The sequence below is a fragment of the Cuculus canorus genome, chromosome 14 (genome assembly GCF_017976375.1).
Source record: "Cuculus canorus isolate bCucCan1 chromosome 14, bCucCan1.pri, whole genome shotgun sequence".
NCBI lineage: Eukaryota > Metazoa > Chordata > Aves > Cuculiformes > Cuculidae > Cuculus > Cuculus canorus.
The window spans coordinates 11,050,662-11,072,352 of NC_071414.1; the positions used below are offsets into that span (position 1 = coordinate 11,050,662).

The following is a 21,691-nucleotide window of genomic DNA, read 5'->3' on the forward strand; positions in this document are numbered from 1 at the left end:
GTCTTTACTTAAATTACATGTAGCAGTTATGCGTATTTGTGCATTAGAGCTAAGTACTGCAAAATAAAATCCATCGTGGAAAATGGGTGTTGAGCTGGGAAGGGCAGATCCTCGGCAGTGCTCGAGCAGCACTATTTCAGAAGTATAGTGTGATGGCCAAGAGCGTACAAGTATATTGATTTTTTTAGCCTTTCCTTGAGAATGTCTCAGTCAATACACCAGCTGGGGCTCTCCTCATCCCGCTTCAAAATGTGCATCATACACTCTGGGGCTGTGAGTGGGGAGATCCTGACAGATGAGCTCCCCAGGACATTGCATCTGTGCATGTCTGCGCAGGCAGGGGATGCGAAAAGGACCAGACTCAAGCTTTGACCATGGTTGTCTTTACGCCAGGAGTGGCTGAGTTAGAGACAGGGTCTTGTGCTGTTACAGTAAAAAACTGTTTGCTGTATCAGTTCAAATGACATTCCTACAATTTACTTTATCCTAATAGGTAAGAGAACTAGAGGCAGAATGGAGAGAACATGCATAAAGGACAGGGAAGGAAAAAGAAGGGTTTTGTTCCTGCTGAAAGGTGGCAAGATGGACAAAAAGGGCAGGAATTAATGTGCTGTAGTCTGAGTATAAAAATGCCACTTAGGTAAAAGTCTCTCTAAGTCCTGGCCAAGACTCCATCCTTAGGGATTCTGTCGAGACTTCAGCAGAAGGCCAATTAATGGCACTTACATTATGATGGAAGTTATCTTTATATAATTATTTAATTTATTTTTTTAAATTGCCAATATTGTACAATGAGAAGGACTAAACAGCACAAGTTCAACTACTAAATGTCTAAATGGGACTACTTGCACTGTTTGCTGAGAAATGTTTTAACCAGTGCTACACGCTATCACAGAGCCACCTATCACTATATTCTCTGAAGCAAGAAAGAAATACAACGGGAAGTTTCTGCATTAAACTGCTCTCATCAGAAATTGTCCTCTTATTTTGAAGAACGTCACACATGAACAAAATGCATTGAAAATGTTCTACTTTATAAGATTGTAATGATATTTAATTAAAAAAAATCTGAAATGTTAACTACTATAATGTTAAAATATTTCTCACTTAGAAAATACTTGTGTTCTTTAAGTCTTGCTTTCAAGAAAATTAATTCTGTTTGAAAATTAATGAGGAAAAATACAAAATTTGATTAAGTTTAGGACCTACAAAATAGATACCAATGTGAAAAGTGAATTTTTTGCTCAAAAATAACTTCCCACTGTTCAAAAGCAGCCATTTCCAGGGGGCTCCTGTCACTGTTGTCCCATATCCCAATGGACCTGATGGGATCCAGAGTTTTAGCAGGCATCATCCATGGGCTGGAGGAGCTACTGGAGCAGAGTTCATTCAGCTGAGAACACAAATCAGTATCAAAGGCTAATATGACCACAGAAGAGCAAAGAGAACAAAACTGAATGGTGCAATTTATAACTTTGAAATCATTATGGAAATAGTTACAAAAGCCTTGGAAAACTAGAAAGTGGAAAAGTACACAACATCCTTAGTCCTTTTTTATTATTATTATTTAAAACACCTTTTACTGAGCAATTTCAAAGCGTATCTTTTTACTACTTCGTTTTGTCTCTCACGCACACACGCGCTCCCAAACAGGCAGAGAACAATCTGCTCTAATTAACGGCACTTTCTGAACGTCCGGCTGCGGCACGGCCTCTGCCAGGCTCAGCCCGTTCCCAGCACGTTGCTGGTGAAATGTGCTCCTCAGCCCAAGGTCACACGAGAAGGAGTGCCGGCATTAAAGACCTATCAATCCTGACAGGTTTGTTCTTTTAATACAGGCAACACAGGCCTGGCTCGTCTTCCGTGGCCTGCTTCCGTAGCAAAGGAATATATTAACATTAATTCACCTCTCGTCACTTCCACATGCTCCACGAATCTACCAACTGAGAACAAAGTACGTTGTGTATGTGGACGTATGTGTATATGAAAGTAAAATTATTGGTACCGACAGAAAATGGCATCCAAATGATTAGGAAAAGCAGTACCATCAGAAACCCCTTTATTAACAAAGAAACAAAACTAAAAAACAAACTGAGAAAAATGCCTGGTTTAATCCATAATTGTCTCTCTCTGAAATTAAGAGAAACTTTGCAATGGTAGTTTAGCTCAGTGAAATGTTTGACTTCTCTAAGAGCATCAGTGGAAGGAGAATTGGAGAAGCAAGTATTTCTCTTATTCTCTGTCTTCTTTCAAGATTTCTAACTGTTTCCTTCTCCTAGGAAAATGTGAAATAGAAAGGAATTTAATAGTCTGAAAATCAAGGAATGGGAGCAGGAAAGTTTTGAACTACCAAATCAGTATAAGTTATATTGAACTACTTCATTTTATTTTTAATATTTACCTGCTTTGCCAGTATTTTTAAACCAGAAATCCGATCTGAGTTTTAAAATTCTACCACTGCAAACTGAAAATTTACGTATATTAAAAATAAAAAAATTCATTTTGAAAAGGTCAAAACATCCCCTAATGATATTTTCAAACAATTCTATTTCTATAATTTTTGTTATTTGAAATATCCTACAAATAGTCTTAGTTCTGTTGGATGGAAAAAAATCCAACTGATTTAAAGGCAAGCTACTGACATAACAAGTATAGGAGATCCAAGGAGAACAAATGTGTAAGTTATCTGGAACAAAGCAAGGACATTATTCTTTTTGTATCAAATCACATCTTGAAGCCATACCTGCTCCTCTGAGCATTCCACAGCAGCACTGAGCGCTCTCAGGCTGGGCTGACATCAGCTGGCAGGGGCAGTGCAGCCTTCAGCCACGCTGGCCCCAAAATGAAAACTGAATTCCCCGTGCAGCCTGCCTTAAGGTGATGCAGGAACCGGGAGATGTTTTGCTCCCTGAGTCTGGCTGGTGCAGGGCTGGACCAGAGTTCTTCTTTCATTTGTCTCCTCCAGCTGTCAGGGTTGCAGCACGGAGCTGAGACACAGGGTTTCGCTGGTGCCATCATCCCCGGTGCTGCTCCCCTGCAGCCAGCTCTGGAGTCCCCTCGCCACTTGCTCTTTTTATGTCACTTTTACACCAAGTTATCCACCTCACCAGGTCCACAGGGTGATGATGAATGAGGCCCAGGGTATCTCTTTGATCCCCATGTTGCCTTCCTGGGTGAAACCAATGCTATTCACAGGGACAGAAACGAGCAGTGCCACTGACACCAATCAGATTATTCAGTGCGTTACCTCGAACCCAGATCTGCTGTCGTGGCTCTGTGTGACCGGTAGCAGGCTTCGCACCACCCTGACAGCGCCATCCACCACTGCTGACCACATGGGCTCTGGGAAAATTCCTTCACGAAAGAACAGACAGGAATGCGCCTCCTAGGAAGAGGGAGGAATAGCCTGGCAGAACTGGAAGAGAAACACAAGCAAAATAGAAAAGTAATAGCCATTGGCACAGCAGGGCCAGCAGCCCTCTCCGGTATCATTGCCCAGCGTTTTTTCCTAGAAACAGGATAAAAACAAGCAAGGCAGAAAACTGCCATTTCATTCTGACCATGACTGTGAAAACAACCAACATGAAAATAAGCATCATATACCTGATCTACTAGTTCAGCCTCAAAACTACATTTGTAGAAATACCCTTCTAGCGGTGCTATGAAATGAGCTGTGCCTGGCTGGGACGGCGGCAGCACCAGCAGCAAGGGGCTCCGCAGAGCTCTCTGGGAAGGCTGATGCTCACGAGGCTTAACTCTGACTTTGAGATCTGGAGCAGGGAAAGAGCACCACCATGTAAACCCAGCTGCCACCCATATCCAGCTCAAGGAGACAGCTGGACAGCCCAGTCCCGCCTACAAAAAGAGGATCAAAACCAAACTTCCCCAAGGCTGGAGCCCAACACTCCCTTCAGCCCATCTCTACTGCAACAAAACTGTGAGAGAACATTTTACATATGTGTTCCAATATTTTAAAAGTAAAGCAGCAGATACCACTGTTTTCCTTATTCTTTAAGTTACATTCATTGTGTGGCCACATAAGTAGTATTGCTAGGATCATATTCTACTATTGTTATAACAAAAAGCCAAAATATTTACCAGGACTGGTTCACAGTAACTGTGTTATTAAAACTCTGCATCAGCAAAGGCGTTTCCTCTCTCATCCTCTATCTTTTGTACACTTTGTTAAGTTAGAAACCCAAATCAGCATAAAATGCTTGCCAAGGGAAGGGAGAAATGTATTCAGATTTAATCTAGTTATTATGGCTCATTCATTGCAAACAGCTCCTTCATCAAGGCCATCAGGTGAATTATTAACCTCTTCCCTCTACAAATACCTTCAGTCACAAGGAAGCAATGCCAAAAATAAAGGTTACACGGGTTACTTGCAGGCACATCAGAAAGGCACACAGCAAGGCTCACTCTGCAGCAGAAAATACTGGGGGGTGAGGAGGGAAGAAAAGTGCTTGTTGCCCACAGGGTAGACGAGGTGGCCGTCCTGGTGGCAGCAGTAACATCCTGATGTCCTGGCACCTTCCTGCACCTCAGTGGCCCTGCCTCTGCCCAGTCACGTACTGCAACACATGGCAAGAAAAGCATTCCTGGGGAAGCGTTTCACCAAAGCAGCTGTTATGTCAAATGTGACATTACTGTAAATGAACTACTATTCTACTCTCATCCTCCAAACTGCTAGCACGGAGCAGTAAGCACTCCTCACAGGTTACTTACAGGGTTAGTACGGCAAAACCTCACCCGTTAACTCTCTGCTATCAGTTCAACCAGAGCCCAGCATGGGTCTGGCATGTCTCCAGCCCCTGGGGTGCACCCTGACATTGGCGTGACCAGGAGTTTCAGCAGAACACTGGTTCCAAGCAGCTGGGGAGCAGGCGCAGAACAGGTAATACAGCTTCTGAGCAACTAATTCAGCACATAAATAGAGTAGCAGTTGGCCGGTACGTGCTGTCCCTTCTAGCCACCCCTGACACTGGGCTCCAGGCTCCACAACAGGTAAGAGAGGCAACTCTGGGTGCAGGCTGTGGGAAAGGGACTCCTGGCTGTCCTGGAGGGGCAGGATTTCAATTTGGACTTTCTCTCAAACAAAGGATTTTTGTAGCCAATGAATCCAAAAGGGGTGACAGAACAGCTCTGGCAGCAGCGGGTGGAGAGGCAAAAAGGACAGATAAGTTGGGAAGGCTGAAAAATGAAGGGTTAAATGGGATACCTCTGTAAATCAGGATCAAGGCGAATTCATGGCATTCTAAAATGTAGGCAAGGGAAAAGAGACAGAAGCAAAAACTTCTTTGAATAGAATGAGAGGGAAAACAATAAAATCAACTCATAAAAGTGTCTCCCCTGCCCTGCCGTCAGCAGAGTGCCTGTCACACGAAAGGGAAGCACCCAGAAGCAATAGCAGGTAGCACTTCACTGACCTCCTCAGAGCCCCGCTGAAATTTGGGTCCACCTGCAAGGAAGGAGGTCCTCAGACAACTCCCAGTAACACTAGAGAACCCATTTGTTTTGGAATACAAATCATCACCATACAAACTAGCATATAAACAGCATCTTGCTTTACATGACAGCCTTAAATCATGTCTTGTAGTTTGCTATTACATGAGACTGCTGGGAGTTTTGAGAACAAAAGCCCTTGGAGATAGATGTATTTGAGTAAGCAGCCACAGAAGTGCATCTTTGCCCTGCTTACTTTTTAAGAAGGAAAATAATTCCCCAAAGGTACAGGAAAACAAACAAAAAAAAACCCCAAATCCTCTCATCAGCACCATGCAAGGAAATTTTACCCAATAAGCTACGAAAGCCTGGAGGCAGACACAACTCCCTTCGAGCTGTCAGCCCTGCAGCACTCACTGGCCAAGAGAAGTGAGCACTACAGGAGGGGGAGCTGGACATCACCACAGCTCGCACATCAGCTTAGATCCCAACTGCTGAATGGGTCATGCTGATAATGCTTGAGATGTACATGACCACGTTTGTTTGTCTGTTTCATCATTTCAAAACGAACCTGCTGACAGTGGCATAAACAAAGTTGAGGGCTGCCACGAACAGAGAGACAGTGCTGTACCTGAGCGGCACCCGCTGCTGCCTCACTTCTGAAATGATGCATTTTATTCCAAACAGGTGCAAGCAGGGGGGCTGTATCAGGCCCTCAAACGTATTGCACAGCTTGGGGAAAAAAAAGATCGGAAAAAAACAGAAAGCAACAATAAAAGCATGCTATAAACAAAGCTCACTACTTTGTTACATCAAGGCAAAAAATATAATTGAAATAGGAGTCACCAGTAGGTCAAGCTTTACACATTTTAACTCATCATATTAGAGCAGGACATGGTTGTTTCCAAACTGTGTTTACTACTTTCAAATCCTAGTTTAAAGCAAGGGCTCGCAGGTCTCTCAATAGAGAAGACTTTCTCCTGCTTCTAATAAAAAAATCCCATCTGCCTCAGAGGTGTGATCCCAAATAAGGGCAAATGGAGAAAGAGGAGCCATCCTTGCCTTCAACATACACAATACTACTGCCAAAAAACAGCATGTATTTAATAAATGCCATGTAGATTGTTTTATTTAACCTTCTGTTCACAAAATAATTTTATTATATGTATGAAAGCAGCATACAGGCAATAAAATTATGAAAACATTCACAATACATAAATACACAGACCTGATGCAGGAAGTATATAGTTCATAAGACTTGAAAATTCTTTTTCCTCTCAGTTCTCTTTTCCTGACAACACATTTTTTTGATATATGTAATGAAAAAGTTGCTCCAAAGGGTATTTGCTCCCATTCGGAAAACAAATAGCTTTCTTTGAATGCTGTTGAATATTAACACCCAGTGTTCCTGTTGCTAATGTTCACTGATTGCTTTTGGCATCTCAAAGGGAAGGCAGCAGGGAAGGACAATGGAAAAGAAACAGTTTTTTGAATTAAACATTGGCAACATTTTTGGAGCTCACAGGATGCTTTTGAGGTGGGGGCTGCAGTTCCATCCATATTTAGAAATGTCTTAATCCAAAATGGTAATGAGTCCACTCCGTATTGAATGGACTATTGACGTGATAATTACTAAAATGTAATGTCCTCCTAGATTCCAAAGTAAAGCACTAGGTACCTCACTTTTTAATTCTGACCGTGATACAGTAGCCGACAGACAGCATGATCCCAGTGGTACAGAGGATAATGAGGTTTGGCATGTTAACTACCATTATAACCAATTGTGTTGGTTCAGAAAAGATATCCAAGACTTGAAATAAGAAAAGTCTGAGAAAGCTGTTTATCTTACATAAATACAAAACATTATATATACTAAGAATTGTTATCTAAGAAGCTTTTCTTCTCAAATTGGATTCATTTTAAGGTTGTAGTCATATTTAAGGTATTTACAGATCCACAAACTTGACATTCTAGCAAAGTCTTTGTAGCATGAAACTTTTTTAAAAATAAATAGCAGCAATTTCTTTTATTTCTATAAGGGAAGAGAATTCACAACTCAGTCAACGCTGATCCTATCTTTTGAAAGAAATCCCACTTTTAAAAAAAAAAGTCCAAAAGCAAACAAACTCCACACACCATCGGTTTTGTCAATTCCTTCATTTCTTGACGAGTTTCTTAACATTCCTTCGATCCCCTCATCAACTATTCAGACTATCAGAGCTTGTAATAAAGTGCTGACTGGTTGACTGATCAAAATGCAGTTATGACACTCAAAAAATATCCCATTATTTAGACATCTTAAATAACATAAATAAAGCTAGATCTGTATAACATATGAAAAATATCAATTTAAAACAATAAATAAATAAAAGCAGTATCAACATATTACTTCCCCAAGCTTTAAAAATAACCATTCTCATTATAAGGCTCAATTATTTGTCAGAAATAATTTTAAGAAGGCATCTACCTACCTTTACAATCCCTCAGTCTTTAATTAGGACCTGTTAACACCCACTATCACAAGACACAGCAATCTTTTAACTTCTAGTAAACATTAACCTTTAAATACTTAACGTTTATCTTGCCTCATTTTAAACTGGAAATTGGTTTCTCTGTGCAGAGAAGAAGTAATATTTTGTCACTGCACTGTATCTAAATTTATTTTCCTCGTTATGAACAGCACAGTTTAATATCCTTTTTTTAGCCAATTTTCAGCATCTTTTCCTGTTTATTGTTTTAAATGTTAAATTTGCTTTGAATGCCAGGAAAATCAATTCTGGGCATGGTGTAATTGTGTATTTCTCCCTAGAGCTCATTTTCTTACCAAAGAAATCTTTTCTATCTTTTTTTTTTTTTAAAAAAAAAAAAAAAAGATTATTACAATATACACTATTAGGTCTTGCTGGGTAAACCTTGCTGTTCAGGTTTTATGCTGCCCATTTTGTGTAATGGGATTGATCTTTTCCAAAGAAACATCAGCTTCATAATCCAAGATACCCGACAGTGCTGGAGACATTTTCTCCAAGGTCTTTGATAGTTCACTCTCTTCTTCCTTTTTGAGAGGTTCTTCTTCTGGACAGATAATTGCATGTGGAATCAGATAAACCAGATTAGACTCTTTGGGGCTGGACCCTTTGGGCTCGTGTTGGCTCGAAAAAACAACTGCTCCATTATTGTTAATACTAACAGTCTCTATAGCATTGCTGGCCATAGGGCAGAGCCTGTAGCATCCTAGCAGGGTCGAAAATGCCTTGCGGAAATCAGCATTGAAGGCATAAATGATGGGGTTCAGGGAAGAATTAGCCCATCCAAACCAAACAAAAACATCAAAGGTAGTGGAATTAATGCAGAAAGCTTCTGCTCCTTTGGATGGTTGGGTAGGCTCACAGAAGGGAATCATGCAGTTCAATACGAAAAATGGCAACCAGCAGCACACAAACACCCCCATGATCACTGACAAAGTCTTTAAAACCTTCGTTTCCCTCTTGAAGGACATTTTGAAGTTGCTCTCTGGTTGCTGGCAGTCCATACTGCTTCTGTTGCCGCTCGTGTTCTGGCAGTTCTTGGCATGCACTGCTGCTCTCTCCAAAGCTGAGATGCGTCGTATTTGCTTCTGAGCAATCCGGTATATCCTCGTGTATGTTACTATCATGATGGCCACAGGTATATAGAAGCTAATTAGAGAAGAGGAGATGGCATACATCCTATTTAGACTAGAATCACAGTTGTCCATGCTTATACCTTGCAAGCTGGCATTAAGGTCCAAAAAGCTTGTGGTTGTAGCCTTGTGCCAGTTGAGCTGCACAGGAATGAAGGAAATCAACACAGACAAAGTCCATGCCACGCTGATCATGATGAAGGCTGCCTTGGGGGTCATTTTCCTCTCGTACCTAAATGGGCTGGAGATGGCCCAGTATCTGTCCACACTAATGACACAGAGATTTAAGATGGAGGCTGTTGAGCACATAATATCAAAGGCCACCCAGATGTTGCAAAATGAACCAAAAGGCCAGAAACCAGCGATCTCAGCCACAGCTTTCCAAGGCATGACCAAAACTGCCACTAAGAGATCTGACACGGCCAAGGAGATGACAAAGAAGTTGGTCACCTTGGACCTGAGGTGGCGAAACCTAATGACAGCTGCACAGACCAGCGTGTTTCCCAGCAGTGTGGAGAGGATCAGCAAGGAGAGAAAGCAGCCCGTGAGGATTCGAAAGGAAGAGTCCCTTTCCACCAGCAACCCTTCCCCGTCCATAGTGGTGTCGTTCCAAGTCATAGTTTCTCCTGAGGGAAAATCATATCATGATTTTCATGACGACAACAGCTCCTTTTCTTGCAGAGACACCAGACATCCATTAATTACTCATCACCAAACAGATCAAAGGTCCTGTCTTATGCTCTCTTCACCCCCCAGTGTGGACTTCACCCACTTTTGAATCATCCCAAACAACACCAGAAGCTCTACAAGTATGAACTGAAAATATACAAATACAGTCCACCCTACAGACTCTTTTTTAAGCAATACCTTTAGAAACACACTGCACCACCCCAGCACGAAGTAGCCTAATTCAGACAGCTCACCTGCAAATGTTCTGCCTCTACCCTCTGCAAATATACCCCACAGACAGGAAAACAATCACTTTTCCATGCTTACATAAATTCCCACTTAAATAGGCTATTGATCGAGTGTTTCCAGCATCCACTGCACCAGCCCTTCATATGTATGGAAATGTACTATATGAGGTGCTTTTTCTCTAGTTTCCTAAACGTCTCACTGATGAAACACTCCAACCTTCCACCTCTGTACGCTCCTGTTACAAAACGCACCACTTCTCTGTTTCTGGGCAGCGTCAGAAAGAAAATCTTCACTTTGTTGCAAACTGCTTTACACTTCCAAGGCAAAGAAATAAGCATCCACTAGGTGTGCTTAAAAGGTTTTCAGTAAGAAGTAGCTCAGGTTATTTAGTTTTATTTAAAATGAGAAATGCTCGCTCCTACCTTTCACCTCTGATTCTCTGTTTGCTCTGGGATGCAGGGCCGTCTCTCCTCCTCTTTTATTTTTGGAATTGCATAGCAAACCTTATATACAAAACCAACACAGAAACACTGCATTGCATCAGGGGTGTATGCTTTTTCCCTGAAAGTGAAAACTGGCAGGGGAGAAGTAAAAACAGAAGCCGGCAGAGTTTGATCATCAGGAGTTAGTTTTCAAGGGAGCAGCAGATCTCTGCTGTGGGACCGTGCTTGATGGACCCTGCTGGCGTGTGCCCAGCTATCCCCATCGCACAGCCCCTGCTGATCACTCTGCAAACTTTGTTGGCTGGATCAGTCCCAGGCGCACTTTGTACATCCCATCGAAGCGGCACATCGGGGCGAATCATCCCAGGCAAAAGGCACGGTATTCCCAACACTGGCAAGAGCGGAGTACCTGTTCTTTCTTCTGTCATTCACCTCGATGAGAAAGAAGGGCGAAAGGAGGAGAAGGACCTGAACGCCCTCCTCTTGGCCACGACGCGGGGTGCCCGCAGCGGGTTCTTCTTCCAGCGGGGTCGAGTCGCTTTAACGCTCCGCTGCCAGGTTATAGCTCTCCATAACTCTCCCGGCATAATCCCACCTCCTGTTCAGCGGGGCTGCATTCCAGGAATCGGGTTCAGCTCTTGCCATTCTTCTTCCCCTCTCCGAGAAGCGCCGGCAGCTCCTCACGCCGTCCCGCGGGCTGCCCCGGGGGGTCCCGGCGAAGCCTTCCTTCTGCCCGGAGCAGGGCTGGGCAGCATCCCTCTGCGGGAGAGCTCCGTCTGCCTGCCCGCCGTCTCCTTCCTAAAGGATTAAGACAAGGGCAAGACAAGCATGCAGGCACGCAGCGAGCAAAAAGCAACCCCCCTTCGCCTCCTCTAACATCTTCTGTCGGGCGCAGCTTCTTCTGGGCAGCCTCTCCCCTTTTTTTCTGCCTTCCTGGGGAATAACATCCCGGCCAGCCAGGCAGAGGGCGAGAAAAAAAATAAAAGGGAGGCAAAGCCGGGCTTGCTGGAGCGGCTGTCCCGGAGTTTAGCGCAAACGGGATTACTTTGCCCCGTCCTGAGCTCCGCGACGCCGCGGGCGCTGCGAGATCAATTCATTGATACGCAAAGTAAAGTAGCGGCGCCTCACTCGGGGCTGAGCGATGCTCGGGAGGCGGGCTGCGAGCTCCTGCCGCTCCCCCAGCCCCAGGGCAAGCTCTGACTCGGGGGGGGGGGCCGGCCGGGACCCCCTCCCGGCACGGCGGGGCACGGAGAGCCGTGCTGCGGCTCCGCTGCGCTCCGCGCCGCCCCCCGCCGCAGCCCCCGCCGCTCCCAGCGCAGCCGCGGCCGCCGGGCTCCCTCTCCTGGGCGGCCACAGGGCAGCGCCGAGGGGCTCCGCCACCCCCCCGCCCCAGCCCGAACCCACCGCCCCATCCTGGCTCCGTAACACAGGTGAGGAGCATCGTTATCCCTGCGCGTTAGCCAGGAAACCGCAGAGCCGCCGTTGCCAGCGGAGGGTGGCTGCCCGGGGACCCGCAGCCTCACTAACTTGTTCGAGGACGGCAGAGCAACAGCTTCGGACCCCTTCTCTGACGGCAGATGCAGAGTTTGGGGCAGCCGGTCCTGTGTCTGTGGAGAAAACCGAGGGCAAGGAACTGCCAAAGCTGCCCCGCTTCCAACCGTGTTTTCTTTGCAACGATCCACCGAGTAAGCACCAAAACCCAAGCGGTTACATCTCAAACCCCTTCTTTCTACAACAGGGAGGTTTCTTTCTTGCCTTAGCCACACCAGGAGACCAAAGGGAGATGAACACGCTGGTTTACAAGTTGCTACCTTTGTGTAGGAATCTTACTCAAAAAAAAAAAAGAGTCTGAAAATAAAAGACATCGTGGGGAGATTAAAAACCTCCTAGAAGAACAAATAACCTCACTAAATAGGCAAGATAAATTTCGCAGGGTTCAGCATTAGTGAAGCTGCTTTTGTGGCATCTATAATTTTTCATGTCAGTTAAAGCAGATACAGTGCTATATACTAACCTTGACTAGCTAAGGAAAACATTTGTTTTCCTTTCCACCTCTCTCTATTTTTTTTACCTGCTTGTCAGCAAGTTCTCATTCCCCCTTTCTCATTACCATGTCCTTTAATCATTCATCCCCAGAGGAGGGTGAAAATAGACAAGAAAATTAATCCTGTGCTGTTTGGTAAGAGAGATCTCTAATGAGACTCATTATGAGTTTTCTTTTTCTATTTTCAACATCTTTTTTCTTTTTTCTACTGCTGTTCTTGAAGTACAATACAGGTGAGGTTTACTGCACAATATTTATTTTCTGAAAATGTATCACACTCCTGCCTTTCAGTGGAAACCCTGGGCTGAGGGGAACATTGCCTGCGTAAGCTGAGCACATTAGATTTGATTTGTAACAACTTCAAGGGGCTCCTCCAGAATGCCTTTCTACCACAGACATCCTATATTATTCCAGGAGAAATCACCACTCCAGAATACATAACTAGCACAGGAGGCATACTGGAGAGTAACGCTGAGGTACACACTGCAGAGAAGAGAGCAGTCTGTTCTCCGTCATCTGCTTGTTGAGTGAACTCTTCTTTATTTCATCTTTGCTTGGGAGTAGCCTTTCCTGAGAAAGAGGCTCGGTTCAGCGTTGGAAGACCCTAAGACTGCTCATATGGGCGAGGGTTTAAAACTTTCATTTGAATCTGCCATTAAAAAAATGCCTTTTATCTACCCACTTACAGCAGCCTCTGAGAATCTCCCAATCTTTATTTGTTTGGCGATTCATTATCTGTTTAAGAAGACAGAGCCTCTCCACTGTCTCATCTCCAGGCCTGTGTGATCAGTTCAGCGATGACCGTGAGGTCTGGCTCAGCTGAGACCGTGCAAGCGGAGCAAAGCCTCCTGAACAGCTAGGCAGGTTTCAAATGCCAGCATTTCATGCAGGGCACCCTGCTGTACTCATTTGTCATTTCAGCTAATTTGTAAGCTTTTAAAACTTTCATGACTTAATAGTCATACCCAAGTGAGGAGCAAAAGCGAAATCCATTAAACCCCCATTATTATTTAGGTAAATTTAGTGGTGGGATTAGGCAGCTGATTGACATGACTCTGGGAGTCAGTTATACAAAATATGGGGTGAATTTGCCGTTTGCTGCTCTCTGCCTTACCTGCCTCCAGCCAGTGCGAGAAGGATCCGCTCTCGTCCAGGCTGCGGCTTGCCTAAAACTGCCAGCAACGGGACAACTGTGCAGGTGTTCCTTGGAGATTCAGAAACAAGCACAGACCTTGTTTAATTCCCCCTGTGTACCCACATAAAACAGCTGCTTAATTTTATTTAATGCTTTTTAACTACTACTGACTGATGCTAGAATCAAAGCAATGCCCAGCAAAGGAAAGCTTTTGTGTTTCCATTACCACCCTGCAAGGCATCTGCTCCTCACAGGAGACTGATTGGAGAAAATCCTATTTGGTCCACATGAAGCTTTAAAAATATAAATACTGAGTAGTACCTTGAGCCAAATGATCCTAATCCAAACAGTAATTAGATACTGGAAGACCAATACAGACTTAAACAAAGTCGAGGTCTTGCATTCAGAGATAAACATGCTTTAATCTACAAAATAGTGCACATACTAGAGCTGGAGAAAGATAGCTTAATTTACAAAATAATATTACAGTACATGGATACAACTTGTACTCATGTCACTCTTGGGATGAGTTTTTGAGTCTGCATGCATGGGATTTATTAAACATGAAATCAGCAGAGGCATGTTAGCAGAAATAATGTCTGAAAGAGCTGTCAGGTTTCTAAATAACTGGTTATACTTAATAAGCCAACATAACGTTGGCCTCAGTTTAACCTTCTCAGAAAAATCAAGAGTTCCCGGAAATCGAATAACAGCTATGAACTCTCTTAAAGATCAGTGAAGCACACTGGTTAAATTGATATTATCATGTTGGGCATTCCACAGGGTAAACCATAGCAGTGAGTACAAAAGCACAGAGCAAAGAGTAGCAGCAGAAAAAAAATATTGCTTTGCTGCTAAGAAAAAAAAACATCTCCAAGGATCTCAAGCTCATTCTTGAATGATAAAGATCTACCACCAGGGAGAAGGGATCAGTGAGAGAAATGATTTTTAGTCCCCCGGCACTGACAACAAGAGGCCTGAATATTCAGTATTGAGTGTGGGCACACTTTTTTTCTGCCTGTAGATTATAGACATGTCTATCTGCAGCTGGACGTTAGAGTCGGGGGATTCAGTAGGACCAGTCACATCAATGCCCTTATGAATGTTTTTTCAGCTATTTCCAATGGCAGCCAGTGCACAAAGCATGCCTAGCTATCAGGTCACCAGTGAAGTATGTGCAGAAGTCTGGACACTGACAGGAAAAAGGAAAAAAAAAAAAAAAAAAAAAAAAACAAACAGAAACACCATTTGTGAAAGTCTGAATTAAAATCAATTTCTCAAGGCAGCCAATTCAGGCAATGGCAGAGCTGGGCACGAAAGGTAATGCAAGGAGGGTTTAAATGAGAAGGATTTGCTGGGTAGTGCTACAGATTCCCCATATCTGCAGCTCACGTACTGGCTGCAGGTGCTCACGAGGCAGACCAGGCATTGCTGCTCTCTGGCATCTCCCCTACCTAGTACCTTGATGCTCGATTGTCAGAGTGTAGCCCTGGTCTCAGGCAGGAGAGCTCACATCTATTCCTGGGCCACAGTGGAGAAGCTTGCAGAAAGGGTTTCTGCTCTATGGGAGATCAGAGAGCAGAGTCTGAAAAAGCAGCCTTGTAGAGCTCTGCAGGCACAAGCTTTAGGAGTGGTGGAAACCATAATCAGGTTGTTTGTGGAGGCTGTTCCCCTCCTGTGCCCATCCTGCTCAGAGCCCATCCAGGCTCTGGTCCCCTTGCCTTCCCTCAACAGTAATCGCTCTCTACACTTGCAGTGCAAACTCCCATTAAGGTTGGTCGGTTTCAACTGTAGCCTCCAAATTTTAAAACAAAATATTTCAAGAGAAGAGAAAGACAGGAAATAAAGAGAAATACCAAACCTATGGCCAGCGATCTGAGCAGAAGCTGTCATCTAAATGGTCCCCAGCTTTCTGCCATGCAGGAGCCATGGATAATTTAAGCTCAGTGCAATGCTGCCAAGAACCATGTTATTTAATTGGCAGAGCTTACACAGTGACTTTTTATGGGGTTTTTCCAATTCCACCCACTTGCTCCCACAGATCCAGAGAAAGAAAAGTTTTCCACAATGAACATTTGGAGTGACCCTTCTTCTAGCAGCTCAACCCACTTCATCAAAACAAAGGCCACTACTGAATCTTAAATCACTCTGGAAACTGCTCAAGCAGGGAAGCCTAAAATTTCCTTCCTTCTTCTCTTTCTCGGATTTCCATCTGCTGCAGATGTGGGGTAGGAGAGGGATTACTGCCCTGCCAACATTTCCCTCCAGAGTGGGTAGAGAGCCAAATTGCAGAGGATGATGAGAATAAATTATAGCTGAGAGGAGAGCCCTAAGGAAAGAAAAACGTTTCCTCCGACTGCCTCATCCCCGCAGCACAGCAGAATGGTGCCAAGAAATCCACAGCAAGCCAGCAAGATCCCTTCTTTAAAACCTGATCTAGACCAACAAATACAAGGTATCGCAAAATTTCTGATCATTTCACTAACAAATGTAGACACTCAATGTGCTGCTGCATTTTATATTCTAATCCATGTATATAAAAACCCTATGCAGCTGATTGCTGAGGACCTACTATATGAAACAACACATGAACTAGTATGTCAACACAAAAACAGAGACTGGGTCATTGCCTCCCAATTTATGCTTTATTTGCATATGCATAATTTTTAATACTGTATAGCTTGCATTTTTTCCTTTCACTCTACACTGCATAAATCAAAAGAAAAGTCACGGAGAAAATGACAGCACTTTTAATGCTAAAGATGGCTTTGACATATTAATTAGTACCTCAGAAATGAGATAAAGCCAGTGATACAGAATGATTCATTAGAATGAAATTAATCTAAGAAATAATTAATTCTGAGTGGATGGATAAAAAGAACACAAAGATACATTAGCAGCAAAACTCTTCACAGAGGAGTGCTAAAGTGATTTCTAGCAACAGTGGATGAAACTGCAGATAATAGAGTTTTCTTAGCAGATGGCTTGGTAGGTGGCACTCTCCTCTCCTAGTCTGGTGTTACAGATTTACTCCTGAGCTGCGTGCCAGCATAAAATGGATCCTGCACCATATTTCAGTCCAGTCCCTGATTGACGGATGGAGAAGAACTGTTTAACTTATACCAGCAGATTTTTGTGGTTTTCTGCTGCAGGGCATGTGACAATGAAGACTGTGCTTGGTACCAACTGGAGCCCATTGCCTCTAAAGCTGGAGCAAGCAAGCGAGAGTTTGCACTACAATTGATTATTTTTGTGAAGTCCACATTATTGCACATCCAGTGTGGCCAGGCTCCCCATTCTTTCCCACCAGCAGGCTACAACTCCTTGATTTAAAGATAATTAAACTAATACTTACCAAAAACATAGAAGCTGATACTGCAGAGAGCATCACTTCTTGCTTGTCATGAAGACTGACGCAAGCATATCACACCAGCACCACAGGGAGCCACGGGAGCGAGCGGCTCTGCCAGGGACACCCAGCCAGGGCTCTCTGCAAGATCCAGCTATGGTAGACAGGATAAACCAGCAGTCCAGAGATTATCTGACCACTCAAAATGTCCCAGTCCTGCAGCATTGCTCTCTCTGGCAGTGTTTTCCCCTCTGCAGCCCCCTTAACAACCTTGCTGCTGTTGCGCTGTTGCAGCTGTACTAATCCAGGTACCTTCAAGTTCTTGGAGACAAGATGCTGGTTGTCCCACTCCTTACCAAATCACTTGAAGGCAGACAGAAATGTTCCATCAAGTTCAATAAAGCACTAGAATGATATTCCAATCCGAGTTCTAAACTTTGCACTGCTTCACTCCTGCCATAACTTTCATTTGATCTTTTGATAAACCCAGTGATCTGACTGGATTATCCCAAACTATGATATAATCCCAAATCCACTTTCATCCCAGCTCACCTCGATCTGTTTTCCTGTTCCAGCCTCTGTGCCTGCCCCACCACATCAGGCAGGACTGTTTCATCTCAGCAACATCGGAAACATCTCATTCTCTGCAGCCTGCCTCAATGCCCTTGGCTTTTCCCTGCCCTGTGTGGCAAAGACTTGCTGCTGTAACAGGCAGTACTTTCACAGGCTGGATCTGTTCCCTGAATTTCATCACCCATTTGTCAGAATCTGTCTCAAGGTCAGGGGCCTTCCAAGTCAGCAAGCTCCCCCTGCTCCCTTCCCACAGAGCTCAACTGCCCAGGGCTGGGCTTAGTGCACATGAGAGCTCAGCTCCACCAGCACAGCCATTCAGAATGACTCTCCATTTAGGATAAATTTAAATTAGGGATGTCTTCTAGCAACAATTTACATTTTAGGAAAAGCTACGGGATCTGATCCTATCTACTTTCTGGTTTCACTTCTTTCTTCACTCTTTACAGTCGCTGATTTTCTCCTGTGCTTTTCTCAGCATTACTTTCCAAGAACATGCCCCAGGTTTTTAGGAACTACAGGATGGACAGCTTGATCAGGATTTGCTGTTTTTTTGCATTTTTCTATGTCATTTTTGGAATTTCACATGCCTTCTTAGGATTTTCCTTGTGGTCTTTGGGAATGTCCCCTCCAGCTTTCTAGGGGTTTCCACCCACCTTTCAGGGAATTTCATTTCCCATTGCTTTCCAAGTATTTCTTTTACCTTACTAGGAATTTACATTTGCTTTCTAGGAGTTTCTATCTGCTTTCAAGAAATCCCTAAGGCTTTTCTAAAAATTCTTCTGATGCTTTCCAGTAATCGTGCACTACTTATTGGCATTCCCTTCTGCTTTCCAGGAGTCCCCTTCTGCTCTTTAGAAATGTTGCACAGCTTTCTAGGATATGTGCATTTCTCCCTGGGATTCCTCCACTGTTCTCTAGCAATTCCTCTTTACCTTATAGGAAATTCCTTCCAGCTTTCTAGGAATTTGTAGCAAACTTTCTCAGAACTCAGATTTTGCCATCCTAGACATCGTCCCCCCAGCTTTCTAGGAATTCAGTTCTGCTTTCTAAGAGTTTCCCATAATTTTCCAGGAGTTCCTTGTAGCTTTCTAGGAATTTCCTCCAGGTTTCTAGACGGTCTCTATAACCTTTGAGGATTTTCATGCTGCAATGAATCTCTCACTGCTCCTTAGGCATTCCTATCAACTTTCCAGGTGTTATCTATCACACCGTGGTATGGCAGCAAGTGTTGTTCCATGCTGTTTGTGCTGTTGCATGCCAGCTTGTGTTGTGGCATGTCATGTACTATTCTGAGTTCTGCTTCTGGATGCTGTCGGAGGTTATTAAGGACACGTTTTTAATTGTTATTTTCCAGAGCCATTGGAAATACTCAGGAAGCAATATCTGGTCCCTAGAGGATGATGAAAAAAAAATTCTCAGGCCTCGTTGAAGCAGCTGAAAAATCCTGTATCTGTTCATGTGGATGAAGTGTTTAGGGACATGGTTTAAGGGAGTGTTAGGAATGGTTGGACTCAATGGTCCAGTGGGTCCTTTCCAACCTGGTGATTCTATGATTCCCTGTGCCCAACAGGATGGTGCTGCGCCTCCTCTTGCCCCGTACTACATCCATAGCTGCACGTTGCCATGCAGATACCTAGTCGAGCATCTTGCTGCTGAGAGCGGCTGGCACAGATGCTCCAGGGCACGAACAATTCCACAACAGACATTAATAAAATAGACATATCAGAGAAAACGGTTTCCTAATCCCCTTGAAAGGCCAGGTTATCCCTTTAAACATAGTTTTATTTCCCTTCTAAATGCAGATTGGCTTTTCATGTTCATTCCCCGCTAGTTGTATCTGATACAACTATGCGTGTTTTCATCTAGATAAATAGAAAAATTGGGTGTGCATCAATTTAGGTTGGCACAGTGTAGCGTGAGTAACCTAAAACTGGGTTCAAATATTGCAGATGGAGCCAAAACCTTTAACTGATTTTGTGAGTAATCCTCTATCAGCTTATATAAGGATTTCATTACAATTTATATTGCCAAAAAGTGTTTTGTTACTTGACTTTTTGACCAAGTTTCTCTAGGTAATAGTTTATTCATTATCAACTGAGACCAGGAAGACAGAGTGGTGGTTTTTCATGTACTGACACAGACTCGCAGAAATCCCTAGCTCATTTACAGAAACAATCTTTGAACATATGGGCACTCCTCAGACTGCACTGATGTCCCTTCCAGTGTGGGGTTTGGATTAAATTTATAATTTATAATAATTTATAATAAAATTAATGTCCAGTAAGTCAAGAAGCCATAGGGAATATTGTATACACATGGTCCACCTCAACCAGTATTCTACTCCTGATAGAAAAACTCAGCACAAACCCTTCACAGGCACCTTCCATCAAGTGAGTGGTAATGAATACTTCCCAGAAATGTTGCTGGTTTCTTCTGGCAAACCCCTGGTAACAGTCAGCTTGGTGCCAAGACCAATTCCTAACACCATCTTCCAGAGCCAGCAGCCTAATACACTCCAGTTCCTTGCACTGCACCTTCAGGACTGTCACCACGCATCGTCTCCCACCTGCTCTACAACTACATTTTTCGTGGAACAAGAAAAGTCTTGACATATCCCATGCTTGCCTTTACTCTCTTTGACTGCACTGTTTGTGAGCCAGGGTTGCAGAAAACCTGGTCCTGCAGTGCCACGTACTGGACATCTATATTAATAAACACGATGTGCAGCAGCTTTTTGCTCTCCTCACTCGATTCCCAGTGCCAATTTGAAATGGTAAAAAACATAAAAAGCATTCATGTCCAATGTAAATATTATGAACACAGGGAAGCTTGAGGAAAGCAAATACGGGAAAGTTCATTCCTTAGATGTGGCAATAATTGCAGAGGAACGGAAATCTTCATTTTCTGGTGAGCGTAGGGAAGACTCTGCTCAGTAACAGTCCAGGAACTCTTTCAGGTGAAAACATGCAGGTGGTTAAATTCATCCCTGGTTCAACAATCCACAATATTCAGCTGCACATCAACACGCTCAAAGCCACATTCTGTGGTCTGTCCCTCCTGGTCCTTCCAGGCAGAGAGCTGGCTGGAGACCACGGTCCCTCCAGCCCACCCAACTGACCTTTGGACTCATGGAGGCACCAATGGGATTGGTACACCAGGTCAGGCCAAAACACACATCTAGATCCAGGAGCTGGCACATCCTCCTGGGTTCTCCACCTTTTTTAATACAGAAGAAAACATTTTTGTGTGAAAATTAGTGCAGATGAAGAAACGCATGTAGCCAGAAATTAGATATTCCTTGTGAATACCCACATCCACCCATTTGCCTTCAGGTTTTGTGGCTCATGAGCAACTGTTGGTTGGTCAGAGCCATCTCAAGACTTGTCAGGATTTATGGCAAAAAATCAGGCAATGGGAGAAATTACTAGCCTAGTGAAAGAGAAGTTACACAGCTGTTCAAAACCATCTGCACCAAATATACAGCAAAATATTACCTTGATGAATTAATGCACCCATATCTTTCCACGTAGCAACTCAAAGAAAGAATTTAGATGTTAATATATTTTATATTACAGAGTCTGAAAATAGACTGCTGTGATGTGCAGAAAAAAGCAAATTTAGAAGTTAGTATCTTTGGCATACAAGAAAATTATTAGAGGCAGAAGTCTTTAGTCATCAGAATATGAACCATATTCCACATACTAGTAATACCCCCCAGCAACTAATTTGTTTCTGTGCACAACATCCAACTGTCTCCATTTTCTCAATGTCTTTCCTGCTTGGTCATTGCAATGTTTTTAGCAAGAAGTGTAAGGGTCAGATATCATCAAAGATGTATTCAGTATTGGATCTGTCAGGGGTCGTGAAGACTGGGATCTGCCTGAAAAGATGAAAAAGAGCTAAAGACACCAGCAGTTAAGTACATAAACTGCGAAAAATGTTATTGTGCAAGAAAAAAGCAGTGCAAGCATATCGGTGCCAGTTTTCACTCTTTCATGATGGAATCTCAAGTGGTATATTTGCACTCGCAGCTATTATATATACCCGTAAGATCTAGGTAGTGGAGCCACAGGAGCAACACAGAAGCGGACATCTGAGATTCTATGTCTCTGTGTCAGAAGGAAAG

General features: G+C 43.6%; 2 protein-coding genes across 6 annotated transcripts in view; one reads left to right on the top strand and one right to left on the bottom strand.

The window, feature by feature from the left end:
* Positions 1–2,056: 2,056 nt before the first annotated feature.
* DRD1 (dopamine receptor D1) lies at positions 2,057–10,582 on the bottom strand. Of its 5 annotated transcripts, XM_054079916.1 has the most exons (5): positions 10,444–10,582; positions 7,917–9,729; positions 3,604–4,574; positions 3,248–3,415; positions 2,057–3,169 (listed from the first exon to the last, which is right to left on the bottom strand). In XM_054079916.1, the coding sequence occupies exon 2, from the start codon at positions 9,719–9,721 to the stop codon at positions 8,366–8,368; it is 1,356 nt and encodes a 451-aa protein (XP_053935891.1). In that variant the 5' UTR covers positions 9,722–9,729; positions 10,444–10,582; the 3' UTR covers positions 2,057–3,169; positions 3,248–3,415; positions 3,604–4,574; positions 7,917–8,365. The 5 variants fall into 5 exon arrangements, with proteins under 5 accessions (XP_053935891.1, XP_053935888.1, XP_053935887.1 ...); XM_054079913.1 differs by having other exon boundaries at positions 2,057–3,415; positions 4,338–4,574; XM_054079912.1 differs by having other exon boundaries at positions 2,057–3,415; positions 4,099–4,574.
* Positions 4,865–21,691, top strand: part of SFXN1 (sideroflexin 1) — a 46,896-nt gene continuing 30,069 nt past the window's right edge. Inside the window, exon 1 of the mRNA XM_054079920.1 lies at positions 4,865–5,007. The gene's annotated coding sequence lies outside the window, so the exon portion shown is untranslated. The remainder of the gene's footprint in view (positions 5,008–21,691) is intronic.